Genomic DNA, 25,413 nt, shown 5'->3' on the forward strand with positions numbered 1-25,413 from the left:
TTGCTATCTTCCGTCTGGTGAAATCAATACTAAATCGCATTCGATCCAACTACGAAATAAAGGACGGATATGATTTATCACTGTAGACATTAGTGGTTTGAATGATAACCAAATCATCTATCAGGCAATCTTATCGTGATAACAACCTAGGAAGGGCAGGCGGTGTCTCATCAACAACAAATATACTGCCCGCATTACTCCAAAATCCCCCTGTCAGCCATGTTAACAACTTGCAACTTATCATGTTTACTGGGGACAAAGAGAGAGAAGAAACACAATACTGACATGGTTGCGAAATTTCGAACTCTTGATCAATGGACATATTGCAGCAGTCATAACTCTGAATTTTTACCAACACAATGCATTTGAACCCTGGAAGTTGGGCGATACTAATCGCTAATATACTCATTCCGATTGCCATTCTTTGTTTCTCATCCGGCTTTTTCCCCTATAAGCCTTTACTTCCTGGGTTTGCAATATTTGAAACAGATGATGAGGAGATCCGGCCGCCGGTGATATTTGATAAAGTCATTTTCATGGTGGTCGATGCATTGAGGAGGTATGATAATGTTACAGATTGGCATCTTATTCTCCTAGTTAACCCTAGAAATCAGTGACTTTGTGTACTCCAATAACTCTGGTTTCTTATTTACCCAAAGGTTCGTTTGGATAATTTGAGCGTATGCTATCATAGAGTTGATCTAATGTAATTTCATAGCCTTATCCGACATGGCAATGCTCTACCATTCACGGCTTATGCAAGTTCACCAACAGTGACAATGCCCCGACTCAAAGCTATGACAACAGGATCTGTTCCGTCTTTCTTGGACGTGATTCTGAATATTGCGGAATCTGACACTTCGTCGACACTTGCCCATCAAGATACATGGCTGGCGCAATTAAAAAGGCGAGGTGATCGCCTCGTCATGTATGGAGACGACACCTGGCTCAAGCTGTTCCCAGGAATGTTTGATAGGGCCGACGGGACTTCGAGCTTCTTCGTGTCGGTCAGTCGGCATGTAGGCACTACTTTCTTTCCGAGGGCTGATTTATAATGTACAGGATTTTACCGAAGTAGACAACAATGTTACGCGCCATATAGGCGATGAGCTGCTTCAGGATGACTGGTCAGCATTTATTATTCATTATCTAGGCCTGGATCATATTGGGCACAAATCAGGCCCTCAAAGGTATCCAAGTACATTCATTAGTTAAGAACAACTCTAACATGTATGCAGCTCTTACATGATACCGAAACAGCATGAAATGGATTCAGTTGTATCCCAGGTGTATCTGGCTCTGGAGGAGGAGAAACACCTTGAATCAACACTTTTTGTTTTATGCGGCGATCATGGTATGAATGACGCCGGTAATCACGGTGGCTCTTCCGTAGGTGAAACGTCACCGGCCTTGCTTTTCATATCACCCAAATTTCAACCCAAGGGCGCGCATGGCCAAAGCCCAATAGAGCCTATACATGATCTACAATATTATCAGACCGTCGACCAGCCAGACCTTACGCCGACTCTTGCAAGTCTTCTTGGCTTGCCAATTCCTTTAAATAGTTTGGGTGTTGTCATCCCGGAGCTACTTATGATGTGGGATCACGGTAAGATGCTATTCCCATATACATAAGCTGGGTGTTACCACTAATCTCTTCTTTCGCTCTTCAGGTCATGAAAGAACCAAGATCTTGTTAGACAATGCCAGACAGCTGCTCAAAACTGTCAGGGGGTCATTTCCACGTTATGAGTTCGACCCCAATAAAGTGACAGCCGACTGCGATAGTGGGCATGCAGATGGGATTGAAGCTGTTCAATGTGCATGGTTCCGTGTCCATGACTTGCTACACAAATCTGATGGCTTGCACAACAATGACATACACCTCAACCTGGAATCCACTCTCCTCAGTTTTTTGAGACTTGCCCAAAGATTGATGAGCAGTGCTGCTAGTGACTATGACGTGAAATATCTCTACCTAGGTATCGGCATCACTAGCCTGGCTGTTTTTCTATCTGTACCGGCGATGCATGGTCTACTCTCAACATCTAGGCCGTCCATAATGTTCTTAGTCATGAGCGTTCTAAGCTATAACGCTCTGATGTTCGCGAGCAGTTATGTTGAGGAAGAACAACAGTTCTGGTACTGGTTATTAACGGGCTGGATGTGTTACTTACACATCAAGTCACTCAGTCACCAACACACTAGTTTCTTCGGGAAAACAGGACCACGTTGGTCATTTTCGTCGGTGCTCGCTAGGCTAGGTTTGGCAGGTTTGGCAGCGTCCCACCGTTTAGTGAGACGCTGGAATCAAACCGGTCAGAAATTTGCTGCAGAGCCAGATATCTCACGAGACTTTTTACGGTCCCATCAGGACATCCTATGGTTCCTGATCATTCTAGCGTACGCAGTCACGGGCAAACGCCTTATTTCCAACCTCCCTAAGAACGTGCTATGGTATGTTGTTGGCCCGTCTATCACATTAGCAGCTTTTCTGTACAAAGTCGTGTTTGTGGGATCAGAGTCGCCGGAGCTCCTCACCGACTCAATTTTGGAGCCTTTTGCGGCAAACATCGGAGAAATCCCGCTCATTCCACATGCAAGGTTTGTTCTTTGTGGATTACTCCTGCTTATGTTGTACTCGATTTGCACTATGGTGGTACCTCAAACATTGCATCGACAAAATAGTGGTAAGCAAAGAAGACATAAATACGATAACACAAGTCAGTCGCTAATTAAAACTAGCAACGCCGACCAGAGTTTTCCATGAGTCCCTCACTCTTTTCTTGATGACACAGTCAAAGGCAACCAATATCCCCATATTTTTGGTTCTCAGATTGCAGGCGAATATCCTCTCCTCAATAAACCTCACTGCAACTGAGCTCACCATTACATCCCTGATAATGCAACACGTTACATTTTTTGCATTTGGTGGTTCTAATTCAATTTCATCGGTTGATTTATCCAACGCATATAATGGTATTGGCAGTTATAATGTCATACTCGTTGGTATCCTGATGTTCATAGGCAATTGGGCCGGCCCAATTTGGTGGGTTTCAGCCAGCCGACTCCTTCGAGGTTCTCACAATTCGCAGCGGTGGAACAAGAGAGCGCATATCACGGTTTTGACATTTTATGCTACCACAACCTTGGTGTCTGTCATGGTTTCTTGTACAGTATTAAGAGCGCATCTTTTCATCTGGACGGTCTTTTCTCCGAAGTACCTTTACACTATGGTTTGGATCCTCATCAACTACTTCGGTGTGAACATATTGGGAAACGCCGAATTGCCGGTCCTCAAGTCTCCATGAAAAAGCCGGGAAGGGGGATTCATGTTATGCACATATATTCTTGCCCCAATACCAAAGATGGCTGTCTGCCTTGTATCTATATAGAACAGCTCGTGGATTCTGCTATTCAACGAATGCTAGCGAAAAGCTCGTCTATGGCATCCTTTTTGGTTTTTTTGATTTTTTTCGGTTTTTTCACATCTGTAGAACCAGGGCGCTTCTTCTTCCCTAGATCACTGTTTTTGCGTACCCCTAAGGCCGTTGGATGGGCGGTAGGGGTCTCGGTGTCGACCGCCGCACCTGAATGATCTTGGGTCCGAGAGAGGACCTCCCCAATATCCTCCTTTGGAGTATAACTTCGATCTGGAATAGCTGGAACCCGTGACTTTTGTGGTGGACAACCCAATTTTTTATCGATCGCCATTGCTTTTGTAAGGCGAGCCAATGTTGCTAATAGAACGATACCAAGCGTCGAAAACTGCCCATCTGCAACAACTGTGGAGAACGCACTGGGAGATAGTCAGTATTTAATCGGAGATTAAAAAACAAACAGGATTTCTCTAGCTTCCAAGACCTACCGATAACACTTGGGTACCACACTCGTGGCTAAATGTTTGGCATGCTTATCGACAATGGACTTGTTTCTGCTGCGTGCTAGTTCACATTCTAGACTTTTCAAAAGATTCATAGTGGCTCGTTTGAGCAAAGAAAGCCATTTCCACCATTTTGTCTTCCCGTGTTGGTTCTTATTCCGATGGAAAACCAGATGGAGCATTGAATACACTGCAATTACCTTTTCCTTGTCCATTTCATGGCAAGGAAATAGTAGGGCACAAAATATCAGATTTTCAGACCTCGGCGTTGTCAGCGCGATACTCTTTGTTCTGCGTAAAATTGCTCGGGGGAAAAAAGAAAAAGATGAAATGGAGGGGAAATCTAGAATAGTGGATAAGATCCGAAAGTCAAGCTTTCATTTAGCTTTTACTATCATACGCAAGAACCACTTTGATGGAGGCACTACTTACTTGACCGACAGGACCCCCAACGTTATCGTTATCGGAGTATCGAAGAACAAAGGCAGCTTACTAATAGGTTGAATAGCAACCAACTACGGAGTAAGTTAGAGAGAGAACCAGAAAGCTATGTCATAGATATCAGGAAATAAGGTAACTGATAGTTTATGTAAAATCATATTCCGTGACAATCATATTATTCGAGGATGATATTGATATCATAGTCGAGGTCGCACTATCCTTAATGCGTCAGGTTGTTTCGTCTGGCAACATGGGTATACCTTGACATCTGGCGTACCACGTACGGATCTCCACTTCCCGGATTCCCAATTGGTACTCCGTAGTGGGATATCTTATTGATAGCGAATCCTGTATCCGAGTCACTACGGTATGTACTTTACTAATATCCTAGGAAAAAGTTATGTTTTCATCTTACCCAATTATACTGTCTCTCGGTCATATGAGCTAGGCTAGATACCAAGTGATCCTTTAGGCCCAACTTCTTCCAATGTTGAACTGCACAAGCAGGCTCACTTGTGCAAGTCTGTTGTGATATAAGAGGGCAGATATCGGATGCTTGTACTCGAGTAGAATATCAGTCTTGTCACTTGTCAAAATCAAGTACTCACCAAAACAAGCCAATAGTTCAAACCAAGCTGAGCATGGTTTATACTATTATGGAATATCTATCGTTTTCGCATGTCTTGATTTATTACAGCCTACATGTTGTTTGGTTTGAAGCCTGTATCAACGGACATGTCTTATTGTAATAATTCACAAATTATCTCTCAGGCGAGCGGGGGAAAATGGTAGCTGAAGTCTCACAGAGAAGGGCATCCAACCTGTGATAAACCCAACATCAAGTCTCATACCGAAGTATCCCATCAATGCCACCCAGCGCACGAAACCGACTTCCTTCAATGGATCAAAAATAGATTTTGTCTCTTTTTTATTGACCCCTGCCAAGAGTGAGGAAGCCGATATCGAGGAAAAGAATGGTAAGAGAGTACTGGCGAAAGGAAACAGCTAATGCCAGCGTCGAGCCACGAATTAGACGGATGTACACATACACTTATTGGCGAGGAAGAGGTGGAGGGGAAACTAAAACTGTTAAAGGGGAAAAAGCCCAGTCAACCTTGCAGTTAAGAGGTCCTGGGGCCGCGCTCTGGCACTGCCGAGCCATACCACACTTTCATAGCGGGATAAGTGCAAGGGGCGCTTTTCAATGCATTTCTGACAGGTGATGGAGCTCTCGGAGCAAGAGTTCGAACATAAACTACCTCACGCTCGGCTGCAGTTGTTCCGCGGTCAAATTGTGAGCGACGCCGACGTTGTTCGTCTCGGTATTGCTGACCAACACGAGGGGCAAAGAGGCCTTGAGAACAATGTCTCATCAGTGATAGATTATCAACCGTAATCCGAAGTCCATGACTAACCAACGTGTTCTGCATTTTCGATACTACGTCGCATCTTTGACGGGTTGTCTGGGCCAGGGAAACGGTCTTCAGTACCAGCAAGTCCCCCAATACCCGTATGGAATATCTACAAGATTAGTGAGCTTTATACTAGTTCATCTGCCCCAACAGTTGCAGCAAGCAGCTACCTTTGGGCGAAAGGACGGATGCTCTAACATCACAGAGCTGTTGCGAAATTTTTGCACTAGACAGTCTTTGCCTTGGATTGCTAAACTGCGTCTTAGCACGTGGTACAGAATCGTGGGAGGCTATTTACTAACTAGCATACGATACTTCGGCAACCTTGTCGCTGTTGAAACAGTTCCTAGGTGAGCCAATTAGTGCCAAAAATCTAAAGGATGCGTAGAGACCATACATACCAAGTATTCCCTGCTCGTGCGTTGACAAACTAGGAGAGCATGAGGAAAGACACTTCGCCATATCCCAGTGAATGGGCAAGGGCTACTAACATCAATGATATCGATTGGCTATCTTCATGTCAACTACGTAGAGTACTCGGAATGTATATAGCGGGAGTCTTTATCGACTTACATCTTCAAAATTGATAAAGGCATAGCCAACGCTAAAGAAGCAGGTCAGCACGCCTTGCTGCGATTGATCAGGAAGACAAATACCACATACTTGCAGTTATTTGCAAAGTCTTCAATCATGTATTTAGTTTCGACTACTCCCAATAGTCACTGGCCTATATTGAACAACTTACCAATGCGTAGATACATGAAGTCATACTTGCCATGGCTTGTTTCATCAACTATCGCCTTGAGCATGGTCTTGAACGGTCAGAATATCGGCCAGCCACCCCTATGAGCAGTTTACTGGACGTACTTGATCAATTTTATTAGGAATATTCCGCAACATGATCTAAGTCAAGGTTAAAACAGACGATAATTCGTGAGTGTCGCCATTGTTTGAACGTACAGTTGTCCGGACGTCTAGGCCCAGGCGAATTCGCTCGATATCAACAGCGTTCTGATTGCTTACGCGCAGGTCAGCATAGCGGCTGAGCTCACGGCGCGGCGAAGCCAATATTTTCTCGCCAGCCCTAGACATCCATTCCAGGAGACCAGCGTGTTCACCTGGGGGAACGGTGGAGCGGCCTGTGGGGCTGAGTTCCATATATGGGCCACGGATATTTTGATTGGAGACCCAGTGCATATTTTTGAGGAATGGATCCTCATGTGAGAGACTATCACTTGCGGGGCATGGGCTCGGGTGAGGTAGCGGAGCTCTGTCCTCGACATCCGGTCTGAAAAAAGAGATATCGAGTACACAATCCTAAAACAGACAGCGGGACTTGTTAGAGTATACCGCCATTTGCCCACAATTTTGGGAATTGGAGGGCTGAGATCCGCGACTTACATCAACAGAAGATCCATTTAATGTGCTAATCACGTTTTCCGCATCACGAGTATTGAAGAACTCAACGTGAAACTCACTTATATTCTCTTGTCCAGTGGGTAAGTTTGTAAACTCCTTAATATCTCCAAAGGTCATAAAAAGGGCCTCGAGCGAGCGAGCCACAGTGCATTTGTTCAAACTCGGGTTACGGCCATCGTAGTAAACAGTCACGAGCAATTGACCTTCGTAATCAGATGCTTGTGAGGCATTCGAAGGTTCTGTATGTTGTACATATTCTTTGATGGTAAGTGGGGAGACTCGCCATTCAGGTCGTAGAAGGTGGACTTTTTCAGTCGCCCTCCTTGTCTCTCGACTATCTGTGAAAGCCACATAGACCTTGCCCATGGACCTGAGGTCTGTGAGGACAGGACCTTTGACAGTAGTAAATTCACGGCGCTTGGATCTAGTCAGTACACCAAACAGATACAAATATTGTGGTAGTAGGCTCACATTAAAAAATCCAGCCAAAAGAATGTAAGTAAGGTTTGTTGGGACATTTTCGATCACAATGGCACGTCTTTCGACATCAACTTTGTCAAAGTTGAAACCATACGACAAACTCGTGTTCTTTGGTTGAAATCTTTCAATAGGTCTATATCTCGAAGACTCATTCTCGAGGTACTCTGGAGGACTCGTTCCTGTTTCAGTGGATTCGGATGGTGTATTTGCCAACAAGTGGCCAACGCCACGAGCTTGGTTGCTACTGAGTACAAAATTTGCCGTTCCACTCGGTGTGAAAGTAGCTGCAGTTGGCGAAAGCTTCACGCATGCTGGCACCAAAAAAGGATCGGTAGATGCCCTTTCTCTTGTTAGAAGAGCTTGATATGAATAACGAGAATATTTAGCTTACACCGAGTAGAGCTTTCGAAAACCAGGGTCATTCGAGGAAGTGCAGATCCCAGATTCGGGACGGCCTCTCGCACGTACGTCTTCAGGAGAAAATGCCGTAATCTTTGTGTCTGGAGATCCGTTTGGGGAGACCACTTCGTTCGTAGAGCAAGGGCTACTCAAGCCAAGTGGAGACCCGTTCGTCCTCATCTTGGGTACTCAACCCTGATCGGAGCCTAGGCTTCACGGAAAATGAAAATCCAAGTTGTTAAGAGAGACAAGGCCTAGGACAAGGACAATGGAATATTTCTGAGTATTCACAAAAAGGGAATGTATGATAAGCGAGATCAATTATTATGTAAAAAATGAAAGAAGAGGTTGGATCTACATGCGACACGGATGTATTCCTCTGGCTATGTGTGAGAGATGTGAGAGAGTGAGAGAGAGATGGAGGTGACAGGGGGGGGTGAAGGAGACAAGAGATGAAAGGGTTGGAGGGAAATAAGGGCGACACGAAATGATAGGAACATTGTATGGTGGTCTTCGCTTGACAGAGAGATCAACGAGCAGGATTCATGTACTCTCGCATGTTGAAGAAACAATCTACCCTTGCACAATATCCTAAGACAGGTACCTTCTCAACACACAGTTGATAACCCTAGATACTAGTACTATCTGAATGAGTTAGAAAGCCTTCTCGATGCTTTATTTCCGCATCCTGGAAACAAGTAGATAGGTAGACATCAAGGCTTCCCATACTACTGTGATGAGGGTTTGATCTATCAGGGTCTTTTTTATGGATTTGGAGGCTCATGCTATTTCATTTCAGATCGGGATAAACAGTTGATCCTAGATACAGAAAACCGTAGAAACGAGAGCAGGTACTTGTCATGTGGCCTCGTGCTATATGCTAGGTACCTTTCTAGACACTCCGAAGCCAAGGTACCAGCTCGCATAACAACGGATCCACATGTTGTGGTGAATTTTGAAAACACAAGGCTATCAGCCAGAACCGACTAGCCCCAGTAGTAATTCTGTTTCTCGGAATTTGACAACAAAGCCTACGAATCCAGGACTTTTACTGCCTTCTACTATACTTAGATCGGCAAAGGCCTTCTCATGAGTATATTAAACTGACCTTCTGGGTGGCCATAGACTCGGGACCATCATCTCATCTATTAGTACCGGATGTTCAGATGAGGACTATTCACTTCCTACTACAACCACTAGTAGCAATATAACGGACACCAATCTGGCCGTCGAGGTTGCCTTTGCCGCTCGTGGGATAAAGTCTGGCCAATTCTATTATTTTTCGGGGGAGAAAGACAGCACAAATTAATCAAATAGTCCACAGATGCCCCAATATGTAGATCGTCAAGCCCAGATACATCAGAATGCTAGTTGGCACACCAGCATGGAATTTCCCTTTGCTTGCTGAAGATGGCAGATCAGTCGTGATACTGCCCGTCGGCCCGCCAATCCTAGCACCAGGACCATCAGCCACCACAGACGTTACTGGGTGGGACACTCGGGTGGCCCCAGGAACTGCATTCTTCCCCGTACCGATTTCCAGGATATCGTCCCCCGTTGAATTGAAGTTGGTGTTTGCGAGGGAGATCTCATTATTGGAAAGATCGTATACAATATAAGCACTGCGTAGAAATGTGTCGCCTAGGACAACTGTGCTGTCACCTGCAGGGACAATACCAAAGACACAAGCACGTGTGCCATCCTGGAAGCGGAGATCACCGGCATCAAGAACAAGCTCATCAATCCCAACTGTTATGTTAGGGGATGAAAAAGTATACACCAGTTGGATATCATCATCCGATATACTGCATGGTATATATCCTGCACCACTGGAAGGTTCATAGACCACCCCGAGGTCATCATAGATATCTTGGACAACACCATCTGGAAGATATGTCAAGGAGCTCCCGGAATCAAGTAGAACAGCAGCTGGGAGTGATTTCGAAGAGTAACTGTGATGCGTTGACTCTGATTCCAACGAAACTGCCGTAAGCGCCACTATTAGTTCTGAATAGCCACCGTTGACAGTTTGAATGGGCAAGGTTTGCAAATCTCCGTTGTATTTTGCTTTGTTTACCCCCCCAAATAGGATTGAGCCGGAGTTGGCGTCCAGATCATTGAGCCAGAGACTGTAGGCATTGGATTTGAGTAGTCCTGCCTTAACCATTGCCCATGGAAGATTTGGGTAAGGTTCTTTGCCATAACGACCAACTTGGACCTCATTAGAAGGGTACCCTATGCCTAAAACGCCCTCTGATACGATCATTCAACAACGGGGAGATTAGTTGACGATCAAGAAATCGATACCGGGCTTGGGTCTCAGTTACAACCAGGGTCATGACAGACTTACCCGGTGAGCTAGAGGAATACCCCACGCCAAATTGGAAGTGTTCTAGGGTTGCGCCTCCGATCTGGAGGTTGTCGGTCACATAAGCCCCGGTTGCTCCGGTGCCGTCTGCGTAGGAAATGTTGAAATCCGAAGACGTATATGCATATGTTGAGGAAAGTGTTGGATCATATGAGCCAGAAACACTGCAAGGGTTTCTAGACGAAGAGCAAAGAGTCGAGTTTGCCGCGTTACACCATAAGTCGCTGCTTCCAGTGTCAATAACGAGGCGCAAGCTTTGATTTGGCGTCCCAAGTGTGACGTTGCAGAAATATAACATCTCCTATTTCGCTGGTATGTAAACACATCTATGATAGATATTCTATAACAGGGCACAGCCACACACCTCATTATCAAGTACCTGACCAACTGTCTTGTCACGTTTGCGCCTTACATTATCTCTGCCCACAGGATCAGGGACATCTTTGCGATTTATCATAAGCTCCACAACATCAGGGCCATCCCTGGGGTAAAGTGTGAATGCATGCGTATGCTGTAAGATGCAAGGAGCCGTCAACAAAAGGCGCCACATGGCTTTCATGATAATTATGGATTGTTGAACCCTCCACGGCCCTTATTATAAGCAATAATTGCCAGAAGGCAGTTCCTTCAATATGTATAGATTTAATGACTTGAGAGACAATGCTGGACTTCCAAATCCAAGCCTTGCCGCGGAATATATATAAGATTTCAAATGCATGATTAACATTTTCCCCATAATCTCTTTCAGCAGAGTAAGGATACTGGTAGGTGGTAAGTGATGTCTTCTGTGCAATGTCTAGTAGGTCGTGACGACTAACACTGTTCTTTAGACCTAGCCAGATTTCGGAGATCCACATCTTGGGCCTCTTAGGGCCCAGTAGAAGACCCACAACCCCGGTACACGTGCATACTGTACAGAAATGCTGTCGTCATCTATCGTGAATATTGTCTTGGTATTCATGACACTCCGCATTGGCACAGTAAATGGTACTAAGAGCCCAGGATGTGTTATGAGGTGGAGCACGTACAATTGATTACCATAGTTCGATTGTTGTTGCTGGCTCGTATTAGTCCCATCCGTCCCGGTTCGAGGCTCAGGCCAAGCTCAAACAGGCAAGTTATTTATTTGCACATTATGAAACTACGTTTCCATTGTAGTTGTGTTCGTACCAAAGATACATGTCAGGTTTCTTGCGCCAGATTTTACCTTGACAGCGAGTTCGGGGATTCGAAATATTTGATTTTCCACGATTCACTACGTGATGATCCTAATGTACAACTCGGGAGGTAGATACGTGCCTCTCTCCCAGTGTTTCCGACTCTTGGAAACGAAGTGCAACTCTGTCAAAGACCTACTGCTTCTCTGACATGTTCCATAGTCAGCTCAGCATTGCAACGCGCATCCTGTGCCCCTTGCTCTGCAACTGATTCAAGATAACCAGTTTTGTCCGCCATGATCGAAAAATATTTTTCTCTTATGTGCTCGAGGTCCTTGGAAATCCTAGTAGCCAAGTGTTCTTTTAGAGAACGAAGGCTAGCGGACCTATACTCCGAGGCTAACTCATCACATGGCCGTTCCTCAAAATGACCGAGTATTTCGAGGAGGTTAGATACCCCGGGCCGGTGGATAGGGTCGTAGGCTATACCTACCTCCGAGTCCGTCAGAGCTACTTTTATTTTTTTATGAATGTCTTCGGGGGAGTCAGTCAACAGAATCCTTGACCGATCATCGGCATGAGATTTCGACATCTTCAAATGCGGATCCTTGAGTGACATTACTCGCTTCGCGGGGGCTGCGGGGACGGTCAGTTGATGCCCTTCACAATCTAACATCCCCGGTGTCGTCATAAGGATGGATAATCTCACATATAAGAGCTTCTGGCAAAGGGAAAATTGGGCCGTAGAGATGATTGAAACTATTCGCAGTCGATCTGGAAAACTCGAGGTGTTGTCGTTGATCTTCCCCAACAGGAACATGAGTCGCTCTATATAGTGTCAGTAAAGGATCATCTTCCCCGTCATCTTTGGCGCGCGAACCTATGCACCAAGATATCTGCAGCCTGCAGAACAGGGTACGAGAATAAACCGAGTCTCAGTTTCGATCTCGCCGTTGAATGTTCCAACGTAGCGTCGTCGGACAATTTAAGTTTACTCTAGAGGACCATCATATTAACATCACACCCTTTGTGCTTGCCTCTTATTAAAAAAGCTAGTTCTGATTTTGGCCAACCCACTTTCCATTGGGTCATACGAGATAGATATCCCATAGATGATGTAGTGCAGAGAATCCAGAAGAGTTCAGCATGTGCGGCAACCTCCAAAGCAGTTAGAAATTGATTAGACAGCAAGTGTTTCAAATATGAACATGTCAGCACAACTTACAGCGGACTGATAAAACAAAGTCGAGCGTGTTGGATCTAGCCCGATAGCGAGTAATGTCGCAAACGACTCTTTCCTCCATTTCTTGAACTGGTGGGGATCTTGGGGGATCGTTAATGCATGGAGGTCAACAATTGAAAAGAACAATTTGGTTCCTGGAGCCGTATTATTTTGGAGCTTGACCCATTCTCGTAAAGCACCCAAATAATTTCCTATATGCGGGACACCAGTGGGTTGTATCCCAGAGAATATAATGCGACTGCCATTTTCCGCTGATGATTGAGTCCTTAATGAGCTGTTCCACCGTCGGTGACCCTTTGACCCCCAGTGGTCCGCTTCTAAATGTACAGTGGCTCTACCCTTCGGGTGCAAGCTTATCGACAGTTGCCTCAGTTGGCTGAACCTGGCAGACATCGTTTAGTCGGTGTTGATAGACCGAGGTGCCGACTGACCACTGCTCTATCTGGTCACAAGTACCTGAGACCGGGAATTCTCCACCATTAAAAGAGGGTATGACACGTGACCTACCTGCCGATAAGGACCCCGACAAGATGCGCAGACCGAGAACAAAAAAATTGAAAAAGCTAGCCCGAGCTTTAATTGAAATCCACCCAATCGATAACATACGAAGAAATTGATAAATCCGCTCGGTCTTAAATACTCGGTGGTTTAATGAATGATGATTGCAACAATAACTAGACATAGTAAAACTACAAAGAAAGGCACAGGCTGGGACGCCGAGTGAACATATGGAGAGATGATAGAAGATTTTCAGTGTCTTCGGATATTGGCTAACGGGGCCTGGTTATGAGCAAGTCTTCCAGCATCCAGGACGTTGGATAATGAGCCGAGCGCTTCTCCGTCCTTGCGCCGACCGAACTGTGACAGGTGATGTTCTAGGGACTTTTCGACATCCGAAGTGCTTTCATCCAAATTCCTGGCAACATCTTCAGAAGCCATGTTAGCATTTTGACTTGTATTCGAGGTTAAGCCCAGGGTAGGGAAAGAGCCATACCAAGAGTTTCATGTTCCCAAACATTTGCCTTCATGCCGACCCCATAGAAAGCGTGTTTCCGCAAGAATGCCAGCCATGTCTGAACAACCTCAGGGTTGCCGTCCTTGATTTGAATAAGCCGACGAAGGGTTATTCGTTCGAAATTTTCTTGGCTTTTTTTGTGTACAAAATTGCTCCGTGGGAAAGTCCACCGCTCAACAATCCGTGGCAACGGCACGGGCCCAGAAACCGGGAGCCGGAGATAGTATGCAGCACGAATGGCGAAGTCTGCGAAAAACTCCACATTTCGTACGCTGTAAGATCTCAATTGGAGATCACAGCTTGGTAAACCATACTCGGATGCCCTCCGTAGCGGGCGCAAATAGACCGCCTGGACGCTCCGAGGAAGTCTAGCCCTAGAAGACAGGCTGTCCAGACGTTCGGACCTAAGAGAAGTAGTGAGTTGGTGTTTGCAATTGATTGATCATTTGCTCCCGCTCCTGTATAGACTGCGAAGAGGCTGTGACGACTAACCATTCTGTTGCAGATGAAGTATCGGGCGGAGAGCTATATATCAGTAGTCAGCATAGGGTTTCGCAATGGAAAATTGATTAGACGATGTTGCCGCACATTGTATCTTTCTTGGACTCGCTTTCCGTACTTGATATACCGCGCCTGGGCACAGTCGCTTGGTTTGATTTGTTAAGAGCTGAGAATGCGAGGTTGCGCATGGGTACAGAGAACTTCGTATCATCAGTAACATGGAAGATAGACGGTCTAAGGCCCCATTTACCTGTATATGCCTACCAACCCCGGAGATGAGGCATGGGTTCGACAATAAGCTCATGATTGCACCACGAGTCAACTGCTGGCTAACAAGGGTAAATATGCTGGTAGTGAAGAACGCCCTGAATGTCGGCAGTCCATTTTTGACGATTTGTCTGATATTGAAGTGATTGGTTGTTTGACTCACCGCTTTCCCGCTAGTGTTCCGTCGGTAGTCCGGAGTACCACCCCGTAGTGTCACCAGTAGGTAAATGTATTTTCATGGGCTCCGTACAGGTACTTACTCCAGAGGTAGAGCATCAGTACTATTTAACTACGGCGTACGCATGCCACCGGATGAGTCATGATACTTTGGACATTGTGTAGGAAATTGATTCTGTAATGTCTGTACATCTGCCTGTAAGTTATACCCGCCTACCCTAGTCGGATGATACTATGAATACTACCGAAGGTAGCCGGAGTGACTAGCTAACATTCAGTAGTTCGTTTCATGTACTTTATACGGAGTACAGGTGTAGTTAACAGTCTATGTCCCAACTTGAATTGTCCTGCGTAGTACGTACTGAAGTGAAATTTATATGACAGCGTGAAATGATGGTGGGTCTGAACAACAAGGATGGGAGAGGCTTCTAGTACATAAGCAGCTAGGTTTGAAATCTTTTTTAACCATTAGAACATGTTAGAAGTGTTGCACTGCGCCTATATATTTCTCATGCCCGATTCGAAACCCCTCTCTTTTCGACTCGGTGTATCATTCTCAACAACCAAAAGAAAGGAACACGACACCTGGAGGAAACATGTCTCAATTTGATCAGGCTCGTGAGGCAGCCTCTTTCTTGAAGCAAAGTTTACCTGCCACCTTACAAGTTCCTCGGGTCGCAATTGTCTGTGGCTCTGGTCTGGGTGGTCTCGCGGACAGTATTCGTGACACACCCCACGAGGAATTTGATTATTCTTCTATCCCCCACTTTCCACACCTCACAGGTAGTCTCACGATGTCAAATTAGTTATCGCTTGTTGATACTAACATATGTTATATGCTAAGTTCCTGGGCATGCGGGCAAGCTTGTGTTTGGTCTGCTTGACAAAACAGTGCCTGCTGTGCTAATGGTTGGCCGGGCCCAGTAAGGCAGATTCCATCAAGTTATTATTACTTATGAACTAATAATTGCTTACAAGTTACTACGAAGGCCATTCCATTGATAAAGTGACATTCCCTGTCCGGGTATTCAAGCTTTTAGGAGTAGATACTATCGTCTGTGAGTGTTCATTTGACTTCTTTCCTGTTTGTATTTCTTTAACACCACATATGCAGTGACCAACGCGGCTGGGGGTCTCAACCCAAAATATGCAGTAGGCGATATTGTACTACTGAATGACGTAAGTCTCTGTTGGCCATGAGCACCGACGACATTTGGGATTCTAACTCGAATTTTAAAAGCACATTTTCTTAGCAGGGTTGGCCGGAAACCACCCATTACGAGGGCCAAATGTTGAGGAACTGGGACCGCGGTTTCCGCCTTTGTCTGATGCCTATGACTTGGAACTTCGTCGACAAGTACACGAAGCTTGGAAGATCATAGCACATCCCAAAAGAAGCAGAGAATTGCATGAAGGCGTGTATGCCTTTGTCGGAGGTCCGAGGTGAGTTCCTTGAGGCATGATCTAAACCATGTTCCATGTTCCGAGCTGAATATTGTAGCTATGAGACCAGGGCAGAATGCCGCTTGCTCCGGGCGCTCGGGGCTGACGTGGTAGGCATGTCGACCGTACCAGAAATCGTTGTCGCCAGACACTGCGGAATTCGGGTTTTGGGACTGAGCTTGGTAACGAACAATGCAGTTCTTTCGCCCGTGCCTCGTGGAGATGATAAGGAGATCCAGGGTAAAGGCGCCCAAGACCTGAACACAATACTGGAAAGTGGTAAAGCGGACCATGCGGAGGTCCTGGAGGCTGGCCGCGATGCGGCTGTCGACATGGAGGTACGTATCCCAGCCCGTCCATCTCGTATAGCTACTGACACCGGATGTAGAAACTCGTTGTACGAGTTATGTCAACCGTCTTCGAACGTAGTTAGTGTCTAAATCTTGGCTCTGCCCAGGGAACAAGCGGTCGTGGGTGAGCAGTAGGGTTTGACCTCAGATCCATGTCTCTCGACACCTCATCTGCACCCGTAGCTTTGGGTGAGCCACGATCTCATGATCATTTGAACACACCAGAGAACATAATTTTTCATGTGTTCTTCTTGCCTTGTCTTTTAGACCGCAGGTTCTGATAGTATGCCTTCTTTCCGCTTTGTTTATTCGATTGTATGTCGTTGTACTTTGACCGGAGGCGTCTGGCCTGCTGCTCCACGGCCAATGCTTCTTCAACAAACGTCTTCCGTTGGTTCTTCTTCGTAATGCGGTTACTGAAGAATTCAGTTGGACCTTCAAGTACAGTTCCCACCTGCAGGTACTTCGGAGGTTGGGTTTTCGCATTTTCCTTCTTGTAATGTCTTTTTGGGTCTAGCACGGAGCGCATCCGGAGAATCTGGAGGTCTCGCTTGAGTTCCGGCGTCAACTCTGTTCTGGGCATATCGAACCAGTCCTTCCCTGCCGTAGGTTTATCCTTCGAGTATGAATATGTTAGCGTATGGACCATGTTTATGAAAACCAAAACATGCAAGATCGTTTCCAATGTGACATTCAGAGTAACTATGAAAAAAAAAGCTCTCACTAGTGCAGCGCAACCCAAAACGAGTTGTTAAAGCCGCATCAAGCGCTTATGCGACAGAATAATTTTCCTCATAATGAAATGGATCGGGTTGCAAGCGAAAGGGTATGATTTACCTTATTTGCAGGTCCAGTCTTTTCAGTGTTCGACATTTGAAACACTGTTGACTTGCCTAATGGAGGCCGTGCGACATGTGCTGGATCAACTGTGGCGATATTGCCCTGCTCACGGACATAAGGTTGCAGCGCATGCTCTGATGCTAACTTGGGAACTCTAGGTTGTACATATAGGTGAGCTTATATTCACAACCAGCCCGGCATAAGACTTGGCTCCAAATCTTGCCCGCGTAATCCACTCACTTTAGCGAAGATGTTGTGCCATTTGAGTATTCGTTGTTGTGATGCTGGAGTACTAAATCACGTGTTTCTTTCATGTTATGATCACGAAGCCGACCTTCGGCTTGAAGAAGTAGCTGTTGGATATCATGATCTGCCATGTTATTGATGTCGGCGTTTATATTGGCAGCAAGATGTTCACATGTTAATGTTGTCATCTGCTATGAGATAGCTGAGAAATGATAATGGTGACAAGTAAGAGGGGGTGAAGAAGATTTGGGAAAATTAACAAAAGAAAAAATATGAGTTGTGGGAAAAAGTTCTACTTATACTAAGAAATATTAGTAGAGGCTTGTAGCTCACGCAGATGTTAACTAAATTTTTGCATTGGACCCACTAATGTAATGTACCGAAATTTTCCTCCAGGACCCGCACTTAGAAATTACCTACATGGGTACTTAGGGAGGTACGTATCTGTCTACCTCAGTACCAGGTACGTAACTGCTTAGGTGGGTACTGCCTTACCTGAAGGTACAATACCCGGTGGTCTGCTCCAATAGGAGTGGATACTCGTGGTAATACCAGGATTCCAGTTTACACTTCCTGTGAGAAAATAGATCAGTACCTAACAAGTCTTCAAAATACCAAGTAGATAGCTTATAGATAACTCGGGTAGGTATTAAGGACATCTTGTCAGGTAGTATGTACATGTCGGATTGTGTAAGATTACTGAAATACACCACCCAAGTACTGTAACTACTAGGCAGTGCTGCGTTACTTCCATGACTTAAAACTTTCACCGGCTGGTTACAGAAGATTTCACCGCCACCGGGTATTCTGCCACCCCACCCCAACACTTTTTGTTCCCTTTCCAAGCTGCTCGCGGAGCGCGTATTCTATCCTATCTCGTGATTAACTAGTTGATCCTTTATAACAAACAGTACGTACTACTCTTCATGCGACGCAGCCCATATATCTACCTAAATTTATCGGGCACTTTGTCTGCGAACGTCAGAGTTGCATAAGACTTGGCGTTCTTTGTCGCGCGCTACTACTAACCACCCTTGGGCAATTTACCAGTCAGACACGACCCTTTATTACCTTCTCCTATCAACAATCCTCAAAGACCCGTCCTTGAGAATCAGAACAACCGTACTTGTTGCATTCATTATCTCGGGATTCACACGTCTGCTTAACATCAATTATATTTGGGGCGCCCTCGTAAGATTGGTACTGTCTTCCGCTATATCGTCTATCGGCTCGTCTCCCTTTGGATCTCGTCAAGGCCAGCATAATCGGACAAGTTCATCTTTCATAGAACGACAATTTCATTGGAGAAGTCTCGTGTCATGGAACAGCCTTCACAAAATACGGGGCAACCCCAAGGCAGACAGCAGCCTGTTTACGACACCAGAAATGGTGGACACTACGGTAATTATTCCCATATCCCTTCTCTACCGAAGGAATCACATCTGTATTACGAAGAATGTGCTGAATCAACTGACGTGATTGTGAAGGGGCCAGCGCAGCGGTATGAGCAGCAACTCTCATAGTTCCCAAGGCAAAGTTACGCGTTTTCCTGTATGGCTGACTTGCTATAATTCCATCAGCTATCCGCTCAGGGATATGCGCCTGTTGCTGAGCTTTATACGGGAACATGGGCGAATGTAAGTTCTTCAATGTTGCTAAGTTTAAATTCTAAAGCACCGGCTGACAATGCCTTAGGTCAACCAGGGCTTACAAGGAGCAGCCCGGGATATCCTTACCACATATTGGCAACACATCATCAACCACTTAGAGTCCGACAATCATGACTACAAGATCCATCAGTTACCTCTCGCTCGCATAAAAAAAGTGATGAAGGCAGACCCCGAAGTAAAGATGATTTCAGCAGAGGCTCCAATTTTGTTTGCTAAGGGCTGTGATATATTTATAACTGAGCTAACCATGCGAGCATGGATCCATGCGGAAGACAACAAACGGCGTACTTTGCAGAGATCGGACATCGCGGCAGCTTTATCCAAATCAGATATGTTTGATTTTCTCATTGATATAGTTCCCCGCGAGGAAGCTACGTCGCATGCAAAACGGTCCAGCCAGGCGGCAGCAGCTCCATCGGGATCCTCTGGTCCAACAGGCCCAACAAGTCAACTCCCGCCTTCCCAGCACGGGGTGCAGCACCCCGCACACCACATGGCACACCCCGATTATGGTATGGGACAACATGGCCTTCAAGACCAAGAATATCGCCAGCCAGCCATTTACGCAGGTGCTGTGCAGTCAGATCCAACTGCTGCGTACGGACAACCGCAGTCCCAGATGTTCGAAGGGATGTATGCTGCTTATCCGCATTTGCCTCCACAACAGGTCAGTTTCCAAGCGATCCGTTTCAAGCTTCCATGGAGTGCCTTATGAATGTACGGAATCTAGTTAGTTCTGTTTTCGCTAATATGTCTAAAGTGAGCCACCTAGGAGACATGACTCGAGTTAATCAGTTCGCATTTCAGTAGTTGAAGGACAGGTTATTGGCGCTTGATGTGGGTTGCTCAATTGAGTAACTAGTAGAATAATGATTTGAATATTCTACCAAACATTAGTGATTTTATTGACATGAGTAAAATGACTCTTCCCAAATGTTATTAATCGGCCGGGTCGTGAGCGATATTATGGCCAATTTGGATCGGAGCACCAGGCATTACAATCACCGACTACACTATATCTCAAGACCGTTTCCCAAACCTGGAAGAAAGTGTTGGAAACTTATCATTTTTTATCACATTTTCGGGAGCTCGTGTGACCCTGCAATTTATGTTAGCTATAGGGTCCATGTTAGAGCCGGTAGATACGTACTTTTCTAGTAAGATCGGCCCATTAATCGCATCCACGCGACCATATTTCTTATTGCGGGTAGATATGTCATAAAATTCATCCGTATTGTCTGCCTGCATCAACTGTACTGTTTGTTGAAGCTCATCAAGGTTTTCGCGAAGGATGGGTACACCAAGGCTATCAACAAAATGATGAAGATATTCAACATCCTTTGCGAGAGCCATGATTCCATTTGTGTTGATTCTCTTGACATCTGGAGCAAGTGGAAGAGCCTTGGACAAAAAGAAAGCAATCAGCTCTGGTAAAGGGGGAGTTTGGACTATACGGTGTATACATACAAGAATCGTATCCGCTGCATGGCTCAGAGCATCAAAGTATATGAGTTCTTTGATTTCCGTGGGGAGACCTAGCAATGTTGAATTCATAATGTTCGATAGGAAACGAGTCAGTGTCTGCATGTAATTGCTCGGCTCAATTGGTGGAGAAGAGGCCGTCCAGTCGTATTCTGCGGTTTCAACGAGATCGTCAATTTTCGAGTTGACGACTTCGAATATGCGCTTCTCTGCTGCTTTCTTGTTACTCCTGAATTTTTCGGTAGCATTTAAAGCTGTGGAACCACTGGTGGAGCCTTGCGACCTAGCAGCTGCGAGAAGTATTTCAAGCTCATAGCATGCATGTTCAAAATGCTCTAGATTTATGAGGATTTGAACAATTTGCCCCAAGTATTGGGAAGAAAGACGCTCAACTAAGGTATCGCAAACTTTGTCTGAGAGTAGTTCGTCCAGTGCCTACGATGGTTAGCAGGGCGTCCCACTCCTCACCATAGCAAAACTCACATCCTTAAGCGTTTCATCAATAACATCTGAGTGTGAAAAGTCGTCATTGGCAAAAAAGTAGAACTGGTTCAGAAAGTTCCGAATGTCGATGCAACACAACGGATACATTTGAGAAAACGGCAGGACACATGGGAAGCTTAAACTAGGCATTAGTGGCACGATAACAGATGCTGTCTTATGGATAGCATACGCTTGCTCTTCTCGAGATTTCTCGGGGGTATACCAGCTGACATTGAGGACCTTATCATATTCCTCCAATGTCTGGATCGGCATGGGCATGTAATCATCGGTAGACACAATCTCAATATCTTAGCATTCGAAAAGGATGGTAATTAGGTATGACTCGTACCTCTTGAAAATCATCACTAAACCTTTTCTTCAAAAGCTCAGCGTATCTTCCAAACAAAACCAACAAGAAGTTGTCAAATACTGGAACCTGGAAATCCCAAGCCTGTAAGGAGTTAGTGGTAATATTAACTTCAATTAGTCTGTGAATGCTCACATTCATTGTTTGCATGAACAGTGCAATTAGGTTTTTTATTTTTAGGATACTCTCAGCGTTATCAACCTCATGGAGTGATTGTGATATCAAGTGAACTGCTGTTTGGCACAATGAGTCCCACAATTCATCGACCTAGATTCACATGTTAGTTTGAAGGTCAAAGTAGGAAAACAGTTGTACATACATCAATTGGTGATCTCAGATCAGGAATTCTTTTCATTGTAGATCGTTCCACAATGGCAAATCCCGCCATTTCTTCTAGAAGATTGTGTAGGCTGGCGCCATCCTCGTCAATGAGTGTTATTGATGCTGGGACAAGGAGCTCTTTTTGCCGACGTCGTGTGTTGGCGTATTCAATGCGAAACTTGTCCATTTGCCCTAAAGATTGATGGATGTGAAGACATTCAAACAACGGTGTAAAATCAACCTGAAGTTCTTCATTTTGTAGAAGATCATACTCCTCATGCTCGTCGGAAACCAATTCAATGGCAGAATTCAACTTGAAATGCCCAAGATATGGTAGCCTCTCCACCCTCTCTTTCTGCCTTGTTTTTCGAAGATCGGTGTGGTATAAAGCAATCTCCCCGAGATATTGCGACATTTCACGGATCCGGTATAGCCAAGTATTCAGGTCTGACATTACTGCTTCAGCTATGGCCTTTTGGGTTGTTGGGACGGAACGTTGGATCATTTCGGCAATCTTGTACTGGGTCACCCCTTTGAGATGAACATTCTGGAGCTCTTCAAGGGCCCGAAGGGCCGCGTAGTGATTTTTCTTTGCCAATAGATCATGGACTTGATTGGCGAGACGTAGAACTTCCAGACAATCTTGGATGGCACGCAATGTCTCATCTATATTCTGTCTGTGACTCCGCGACTCAACTAATACTTTCTTTTGTTCAGCTAACTTTTCCGTGCTGGATTGAATGGATTGGTTTAAATCTAGTATTTCTCCTGTCAAGCTGACAGTGCCTTCTCTAATCCGAAGAAGCTGATTGACGGAACTGACAAACTCCTGGTGGTGTGTATTGCAAATTGTTTCGATCTCCGCTTCCTTGTCGCCGGCGAACCTAGATAGTGACTGCAGCAGCTGCGAGGTTCGGTTGCCGATACTGTATTCTTTAATCGATGGGATAAGTTGGTCAAGATAGTCAGCATCAGATGGCGATATAATGATCTATTATGGTTAGCCAAAGCTTGTAATCATTCTGCTCTGGTTCTCACTTGGTTCAGGATGTACGAAGATTCATTTCGAGAAGACACCATTGACGGCATCGTGGCTGATTATGCAGCGTGAAGAATATCTATAAAACAGTATTCAAGATAAATAATCGATTTGTCCGCTAAATCAAGGAATTAGTGTCTCGTTCTGTTAATTATGCACAGGGCTTAGTTCATAAGGTCCCTGGTTAAGGAGCCCAAGCTGATCATTGATCATGTGATCGTTGATTAACTAACTACCTAATTAAACCTTGCCTTCCTAGCCCGGGTGGAGGGACCCACCATATGTGGGGTCTCATTTGAGCTATTTGAGCGTGGTTAGGATTTGGCTCAGTGTGGGGAGAAATCCTCTTGGAAACTCTCGAGTCTTAACAGTGGTGTGGCCCAAAAGTCCTTGAAAATAGCTAAATCTCTTGACAAGCTGTGCTAGTCAAATAATTATTACATAGGTTATTGTAAGCGGCGGTGTGCCGATTTTGGTGGGGGTTGGGATAGATATTATTGCAGCGGCTAGTCCTTTACTTATTAATAGATATCTTTATAAGATAAAAGAAACAGGGTGTTAGGCAGCAGCCTCAGGCAGCTTGTCTGCCAAGGCCTGCGGGTGCTGAGTTATTGGAGATACTATAGACTATATGTATTAAAGTGTCATTTGGTGTGGATAAGGTGAAATCCGCAGTTTTTTGAGGTTATGATTTTAAAAATCTATAAAAAATTAATTAATTCAATATATATATAATTCTTAAAAATATAAAGAATTAAGTATTTAAACTCTAATATATATAAGACCCACCTTCCTAAAGTAGTAATTAATAGGTTATATAATCTAAACAAGTTTAGGTTTAGATTTGGATTTGTTTTAAAATAAATTATATGATAATTTATAATATTGAGTATTTTATAAAAATAAGCTTACTAATATCAAGTTTTTTAATTATATTAAGATATTTCATAAATTTTCTAATATAATTTTGATCTAAATACATAAACTTACATAGAATTATTAGTTAACATTCACTAAATAAAAGTAGTGTAATTTAACAGTTTCAGATACAAGATGACACTCTAACATGTATATACATAAGTCCCTGATTCTCTTATTCTTTGGAGAACTAGTAATTAATTCTAGTATAAACTTTTTCTTAATATTCTATATATAATTCTTTGTTATTACTTCTAATATATTATTTAATTCTTAGTATAATTGTTAGAGCTATAGGCATGCAAGGCATGGCTTAACAATTTTATTATGATTAATTTTTAATTCTGTATTATATAACACAAGTCTTGCTTATAATTATAATAAATAATATTAATATTGAAAACCTCTGTAATAACTCTCTGAATATTTATTACTATTATTATAATTAATTATATTCTAATATAATTAAGACTACTATACTATAAATATATATTACTTATTTTATTATTAATAAGAAATATTAGAATATTTTTAATAAGATTAATCTAGACTTTATTATCTTTATACTTAAGAAGAAAGATTATAATATATTAAAGATAATAATAGAAATAGAAAAAAAAATCATCATTAGAACCTATTATATATTACTTATATGGTTAAAGTATTATAATCCTCTTAATTTTGTTGATAATATTCTTGATAGTATAAAAATAGATAATAAATGATAAGATTTATTACTAGAGTATCATTTCTAATCTGTAAAAACTGATCTGATCTGCACTGAATCTATAACAAGTTAGATTCAGATAGAAGGGGTCAGAATCTAAAGCAGATTCAGATTCTTAAAATAAAATCTACAGACTTTTAGTAAAAACTATAGAATCTGAAATATAGAATTAGCTTAATTTTATCCCTTTATATAAAGTATTTATATAATATTTTTATATGTATTAAAGAAAAAATATATATTTATATAAGTATTCTAAAATTAGTATTTTTATAATTTTTACTTATAAATTAGCTTATTAAGTAAGTTTCTTAAGTAGACTAGTTTATTTTAAGTTATATTTTAGCTTTAATTAGACTTATCTAGATTAGAGTGTCATCTCCAATCCGCAAAAACTAATCTGATCCGCACCGAATCCGCAATAAGTTGGGTTTGGATAGGGGGATCAGAATCTATAGCAGATCTAGATAAGAGAGGTCAGAATCTGCAGTAGATTTAGGAATCTAAATAAGATAGCTTAGGATTAGGATTCCTAATCTATAAATCTATAGAAACTAAAAAACTAGCTATATATTAAGTTTATAAGAAGAAAATTAAAGAAATAAAATTTAACTTATATTAAATTTTATAAATAAGTATTAAAATCTTAATAGAACACAGGCTAAGTTTAAGTAATAGATTATTATATTAGAAATAAATTAAATTTATAAAAATTATATTAATTAAATAATAATTATTTATTATTATAAAGATATTTATAGTTAG

General features: G+C 43.5%; 10 protein-coding genes across 10 annotated transcripts; 3 read left to right on the top strand and 7 right to left on the bottom strand.

The window, feature by feature from the left end:
* Positions 1-280: 280 nt before the first annotated feature.
* On the top strand, positions 281-3,364 carry las21 (mannose-ethanolamine phosphotransferase LAS21). The gene is made up of 7 exons (XM_024819819.1): positions 281-559; positions 615-659; positions 719-1,007; positions 1,063-1,190; positions 1,239-1,609; positions 1,674-2,690; positions 2,746-3,364. Exons 1-7 carry the CDS (start codon positions 360-362, stop codon positions 3,309-3,311), a joined length of 2,616 nt encoding a protein of 871 aa, XP_024668509.1. The 5' UTR covers positions 281-359; the 3' UTR covers positions 3,312-3,364.
* BDW47DRAFT_77553 (uncharacterized protein) lies at positions 3,094-4,257 on the bottom strand. Its single transcript, XM_024819820.1, has 2 exons — positions 3,869-4,257; positions 3,094-3,799 (listed from the first exon to the last, which is right to left on the bottom strand). Exons 1-2 carry the CDS (start codon positions 4,096-4,098, stop codon positions 3,418-3,420), a joined length of 612 nt encoding a protein of 203 aa, XP_024668510.1. The 5' UTR covers positions 4,099-4,257; the 3' UTR covers positions 3,094-3,417.
* Positions 4,258-5,445: 1,188 nt separating this feature from the next.
* BDW47DRAFT_120346 (putative meiosis protein MEI2) lies at positions 5,446-8,214 on the bottom strand (the record flags this gene model as incomplete). The annotated part of the gene is made up of 14 exons (XM_024815475.1): positions 5,446-5,678; positions 5,740-5,845; positions 5,907-5,986; positions 6,039-6,082; positions 6,138-6,166; positions 6,228-6,245; positions 6,310-6,340; positions 6,400-6,418; positions 6,482-6,548; positions 6,604-6,639; positions 6,697-7,053; positions 7,138-7,572; positions 7,627-7,975; positions 8,027-8,214. 14 exons carry the CDS (start codon positions 8,212-8,214, stop codon positions 5,446-5,448), a joined length of 1,992 nt encoding a protein of 663 aa, XP_024668511.1.
* Positions 8,215-9,343: 1,129 nt separating this feature from the next.
* Positions 9,344-10,952, bottom strand: BDW47DRAFT_134317 (pepsin-like aspartic protease; the record flags this gene model as incomplete). The annotated part of the gene is made up of 3 exons (XM_024818053.1): positions 9,344-10,287; positions 10,385-10,703; positions 10,767-10,952. 3 exons carry the CDS (start codon positions 10,950-10,952, stop codon positions 9,344-9,346), a joined length of 1,449 nt encoding a protein of 482 aa, XP_024668512.1.
* Positions 10,953-11,621: 669 nt separating this feature from the next.
* On the bottom strand, positions 11,622-13,234 carry BDW47DRAFT_77569 (tryptophan--tRNA ligase MSW1). The gene is made up of 5 exons (XM_024819821.1): positions 12,785-13,234; positions 12,637-12,717; positions 12,440-12,555; positions 12,269-12,387; positions 11,622-12,195 (listed from the first exon to the last, which is right to left on the bottom strand). The coding sequence occupies exons 1-5, from the start codon at positions 13,193-13,195 to the stop codon at positions 11,747-11,749; spliced, it is 1,176 nt and encodes a 391-aa protein (XP_024668513.1). The 5' UTR covers positions 13,196-13,234; the 3' UTR covers positions 11,622-11,746.
* A 207-nt stretch (positions 13,235-13,441) lies between these two features.
* Positions 13,442-14,811, bottom strand: BDW47DRAFT_112209 (mitochondrial 37S ribosomal protein uS10m). The gene is made up of 5 exons (XM_024814118.1): positions 14,569-14,811; positions 14,406-14,518; positions 14,310-14,342; positions 13,797-14,221; positions 13,442-13,728 (listed from the first exon to the last, which is right to left on the bottom strand). The coding sequence occupies exons 1-5, from the start codon at positions 14,620-14,622 to the stop codon at positions 13,553-13,555; spliced, it is 801 nt and encodes a 266-aa protein (XP_024668514.1). The 5' UTR covers positions 14,623-14,811; the 3' UTR covers positions 13,442-13,552.
* Positions 14,812-15,268: 457 nt separating this feature from the next.
* BDW47DRAFT_77619 (purine-nucleoside phosphorylase) lies at positions 15,269-16,716 on the top strand. The gene is made up of 7 exons (XM_024819823.1): positions 15,269-15,545; positions 15,607-15,685; positions 15,741-15,820; positions 15,877-15,941; positions 16,003-16,205; positions 16,264-16,543; positions 16,594-16,716. Exons 1-7 carry the CDS (start codon positions 15,359-15,361, stop codon positions 16,636-16,638), a joined length of 939 nt encoding a protein of 312 aa, XP_024668515.1. The 5' UTR covers positions 15,269-15,358; the 3' UTR covers positions 16,639-16,716.
* Positions 16,717-16,719: 3 nt separating this feature from the next.
* BDW47DRAFT_77629 (Fcf2 domain-containing protein) lies at positions 16,720-17,885 on the bottom strand. Its single transcript, XM_024819824.1, has 3 exons — positions 17,636-17,885; positions 17,393-17,549; positions 16,720-17,171 (listed from the first exon to the last, which is right to left on the bottom strand). The coding sequence occupies exons 1-3, from the start codon at positions 17,827-17,829 to the stop codon at positions 16,794-16,796; spliced, it is 729 nt and encodes a 242-aa protein (XP_024668516.1). The 5' UTR covers positions 17,830-17,885; the 3' UTR covers positions 16,720-16,793.
* A 677-nt stretch (positions 17,886-18,562) lies between these two features.
* hapE (CCAAT-binding factor complex subunit HapE) lies at positions 18,563-20,412 on the top strand. The gene is made up of 5 exons (XM_024819825.1): positions 18,563-19,042; positions 19,129-19,142; positions 19,222-19,278; positions 19,337-19,978; positions 20,072-20,412. Exons 1-5 carry the CDS (start codon positions 18,961-18,963, stop codon positions 20,072-20,074), a joined length of 798 nt encoding a protein of 265 aa, XP_024668517.1. The 5' UTR covers positions 18,563-18,960; the 3' UTR covers positions 20,075-20,412.
* BDW47DRAFT_112217 (Rab GTPase-binding exocyst subunit SEC15) lies at positions 20,215-23,155 on the bottom strand. The gene is made up of 9 exons (XM_024814120.1): positions 23,003-23,155; positions 21,963-22,955; positions 21,779-21,910; positions 21,626-21,727; positions 21,467-21,576; positions 21,277-21,412; positions 20,779-21,228; positions 20,462-20,712; positions 20,215-20,410 (listed from the first exon to the last, which is right to left on the bottom strand). The coding sequence occupies exons 1-9, from the start codon at positions 23,051-23,053 to the stop codon at positions 20,332-20,334; spliced, it is 2,304 nt and encodes a 767-aa protein (XP_024668518.1). The 5' UTR covers positions 23,054-23,155; the 3' UTR covers positions 20,215-20,331.
* Positions 23,156-25,413: the final 2,258 nt, after the last annotated feature.

Source organism: Aspergillus candidus (assembly GCF_002847045.1).
Source record: "Aspergillus candidus strain CBS 102.13 unplaced genomic scaffold BDW47scaffold_62, whole genome shotgun sequence".
Classification (NCBI taxonomy): Eukaryota; Fungi; Ascomycota; class Eurotiomycetes; order Eurotiales; family Aspergillaceae; genus Aspergillus; species Aspergillus candidus.

Excerpts from the sequence above, each read along its gene's own strand:
- BDW47DRAFT_77569 (XM_024819821.1), bottom strand. The coding sequence starts at position 13,195 with ATGTCTGCCAGGTTCAGCCAACTGAGGCAACTGTCGATAAGCTTGCAC. Across the intron at positions 12,556-12,636 it reads CTCGTATGACCCAATGGAAA|AGTAAACTTAAATTGTCCGA; the intron begins GTGGGTTGGCCA and ends ATGGTCCTCTAG. Across the intron at positions 12,196-12,268 it reads TTTGCCAGAAGCTCTTATAT|CCCCCGCGAAGCGAGTAATG; the intron begins GTGAGATTATCC and ends CCGTCCCCGCAG.
- BDW47DRAFT_77553 (XM_024819820.1), bottom strand. The coding sequence starts at position 4,098 with ATGGACAAGGAAAAGGTAATTGCAGTGTATTCAATGCTCCATCTGGTT. Across the intron at positions 3,800-3,868 it reads GTGGTACCCAAGTGTTATCG|TGCGTTCTCCACAGTTGTTG; the intron begins GTAGGTCTTGGA and ends ACTATCTCCCAG.
- BDW47DRAFT_112209 (XM_024814118.1), bottom strand. The coding sequence starts at position 14,622 with ATGAGCTTATTGTCGAACCCATGCCTCATCTCCGGGGTTGGTAGGCAT. Across the intron at positions 14,343-14,405 it reads GAGTCCAAGAAAGATACAAT|CTCTCCGCCCGATACTTCAT; the intron begins GTGCGGCAACAT and ends ACTGATATATAG. Across the intron at positions 14,222-14,309 it reads ACTTCATCTGCAACAGAATG|GTCCGAACGTCTGGACAGCC; the intron begins GTTAGTCGTCAC and ends TACTTCTCTTAG.
- las21 (XM_024819819.1), top strand. The coding sequence starts at position 360 with ATGCATTTGAACCCTGGAAGTTGGGCGATACTAATCGCTAATATACTC. Across the intron at positions 1,191-1,238 it reads CACAAATCAGGCCCTCAAAG|CTCTTACATGATACCGAAAC; the intron begins GTATCCAAGTAC and ends ACATGTATGCAG. Across the intron at positions 2,691-2,745 it reads ATTGCATCGACAAAATAGTG|CAACGCCGACCAGAGTTTTC; the intron begins GTAAGCAAAGAA and ends AATTAAAACTAG.
- BDW47DRAFT_77629 (XM_024819824.1), bottom strand. The coding sequence starts at position 17,829 with ATGACAACATTAACATGTGAACATCTTGCTGCCAATATAAACGCCGAC. Across the intron at positions 17,550-17,635 it reads GGCACAACATCTTCGCTAAA|AGTTCCCAAGTTAGCATCAG; the intron begins GTGAGTGGATTA and ends TGTACAACCTAG. Across the intron at positions 17,172-17,392 it reads AGACTGGACCTGCAAATAAG|GATAAACCTACGGCAGGGAA; the intron begins GTAAATCATACC and ends TCATACTCGAAG.
- BDW47DRAFT_112217 (XM_024814120.1), bottom strand. The coding sequence starts at position 23,053 with ATGCCGTCAATGGTGTCTTCTCGAAATGAATCTTCGTACATCCTGAAC. Across the intron at positions 21,911-21,962 it reads ATCTGAGATCACCAATTGAT|GTCGATGAATTGTGGGACTC; the intron begins GTATGTACAACT and ends ATGTGAATCTAG. Across the intron at positions 20,411-20,461 it reads GGGCCGATCTTACTAGAAAA|GGTCACACGAGCTCCCGAAA; the intron begins GTACGTATCTAC and ends CATAAATTGCAG.
- BDW47DRAFT_77619 (XM_024819823.1), top strand. The coding sequence starts at position 15,359 with ATGTCTCAATTTGATCAGGCTCGTGAGGCAGCCTCTTTCTTGAAGCAA. Across the intron at positions 15,686-15,740 it reads CTAATGGTTGGCCGGGCCCA|TTACTACGAAGGCCATTCCA; the intron begins GTAAGGCAGATT and ends ATTGCTTACAAG. Across the intron at positions 15,821-15,876 it reads AGGAGTAGATACTATCGTCT|TGACCAACGCGGCTGGGGGT; the intron begins GTGAGTGTTCAT and ends CCACATATGCAG.
- hapE (XM_024819825.1), top strand. The coding sequence starts at position 18,961 with ATGGAACAGCCTTCACAAAATACGGGGCAACCCCAAGGCAGACAGCAG. Across the intron at positions 19,279-19,336 it reads ATACGGGAACATGGGCGAAT|GTCAACCAGGGCTTACAAGG; the intron begins GTAAGTTCTTCA and ends ACAATGCCTTAG.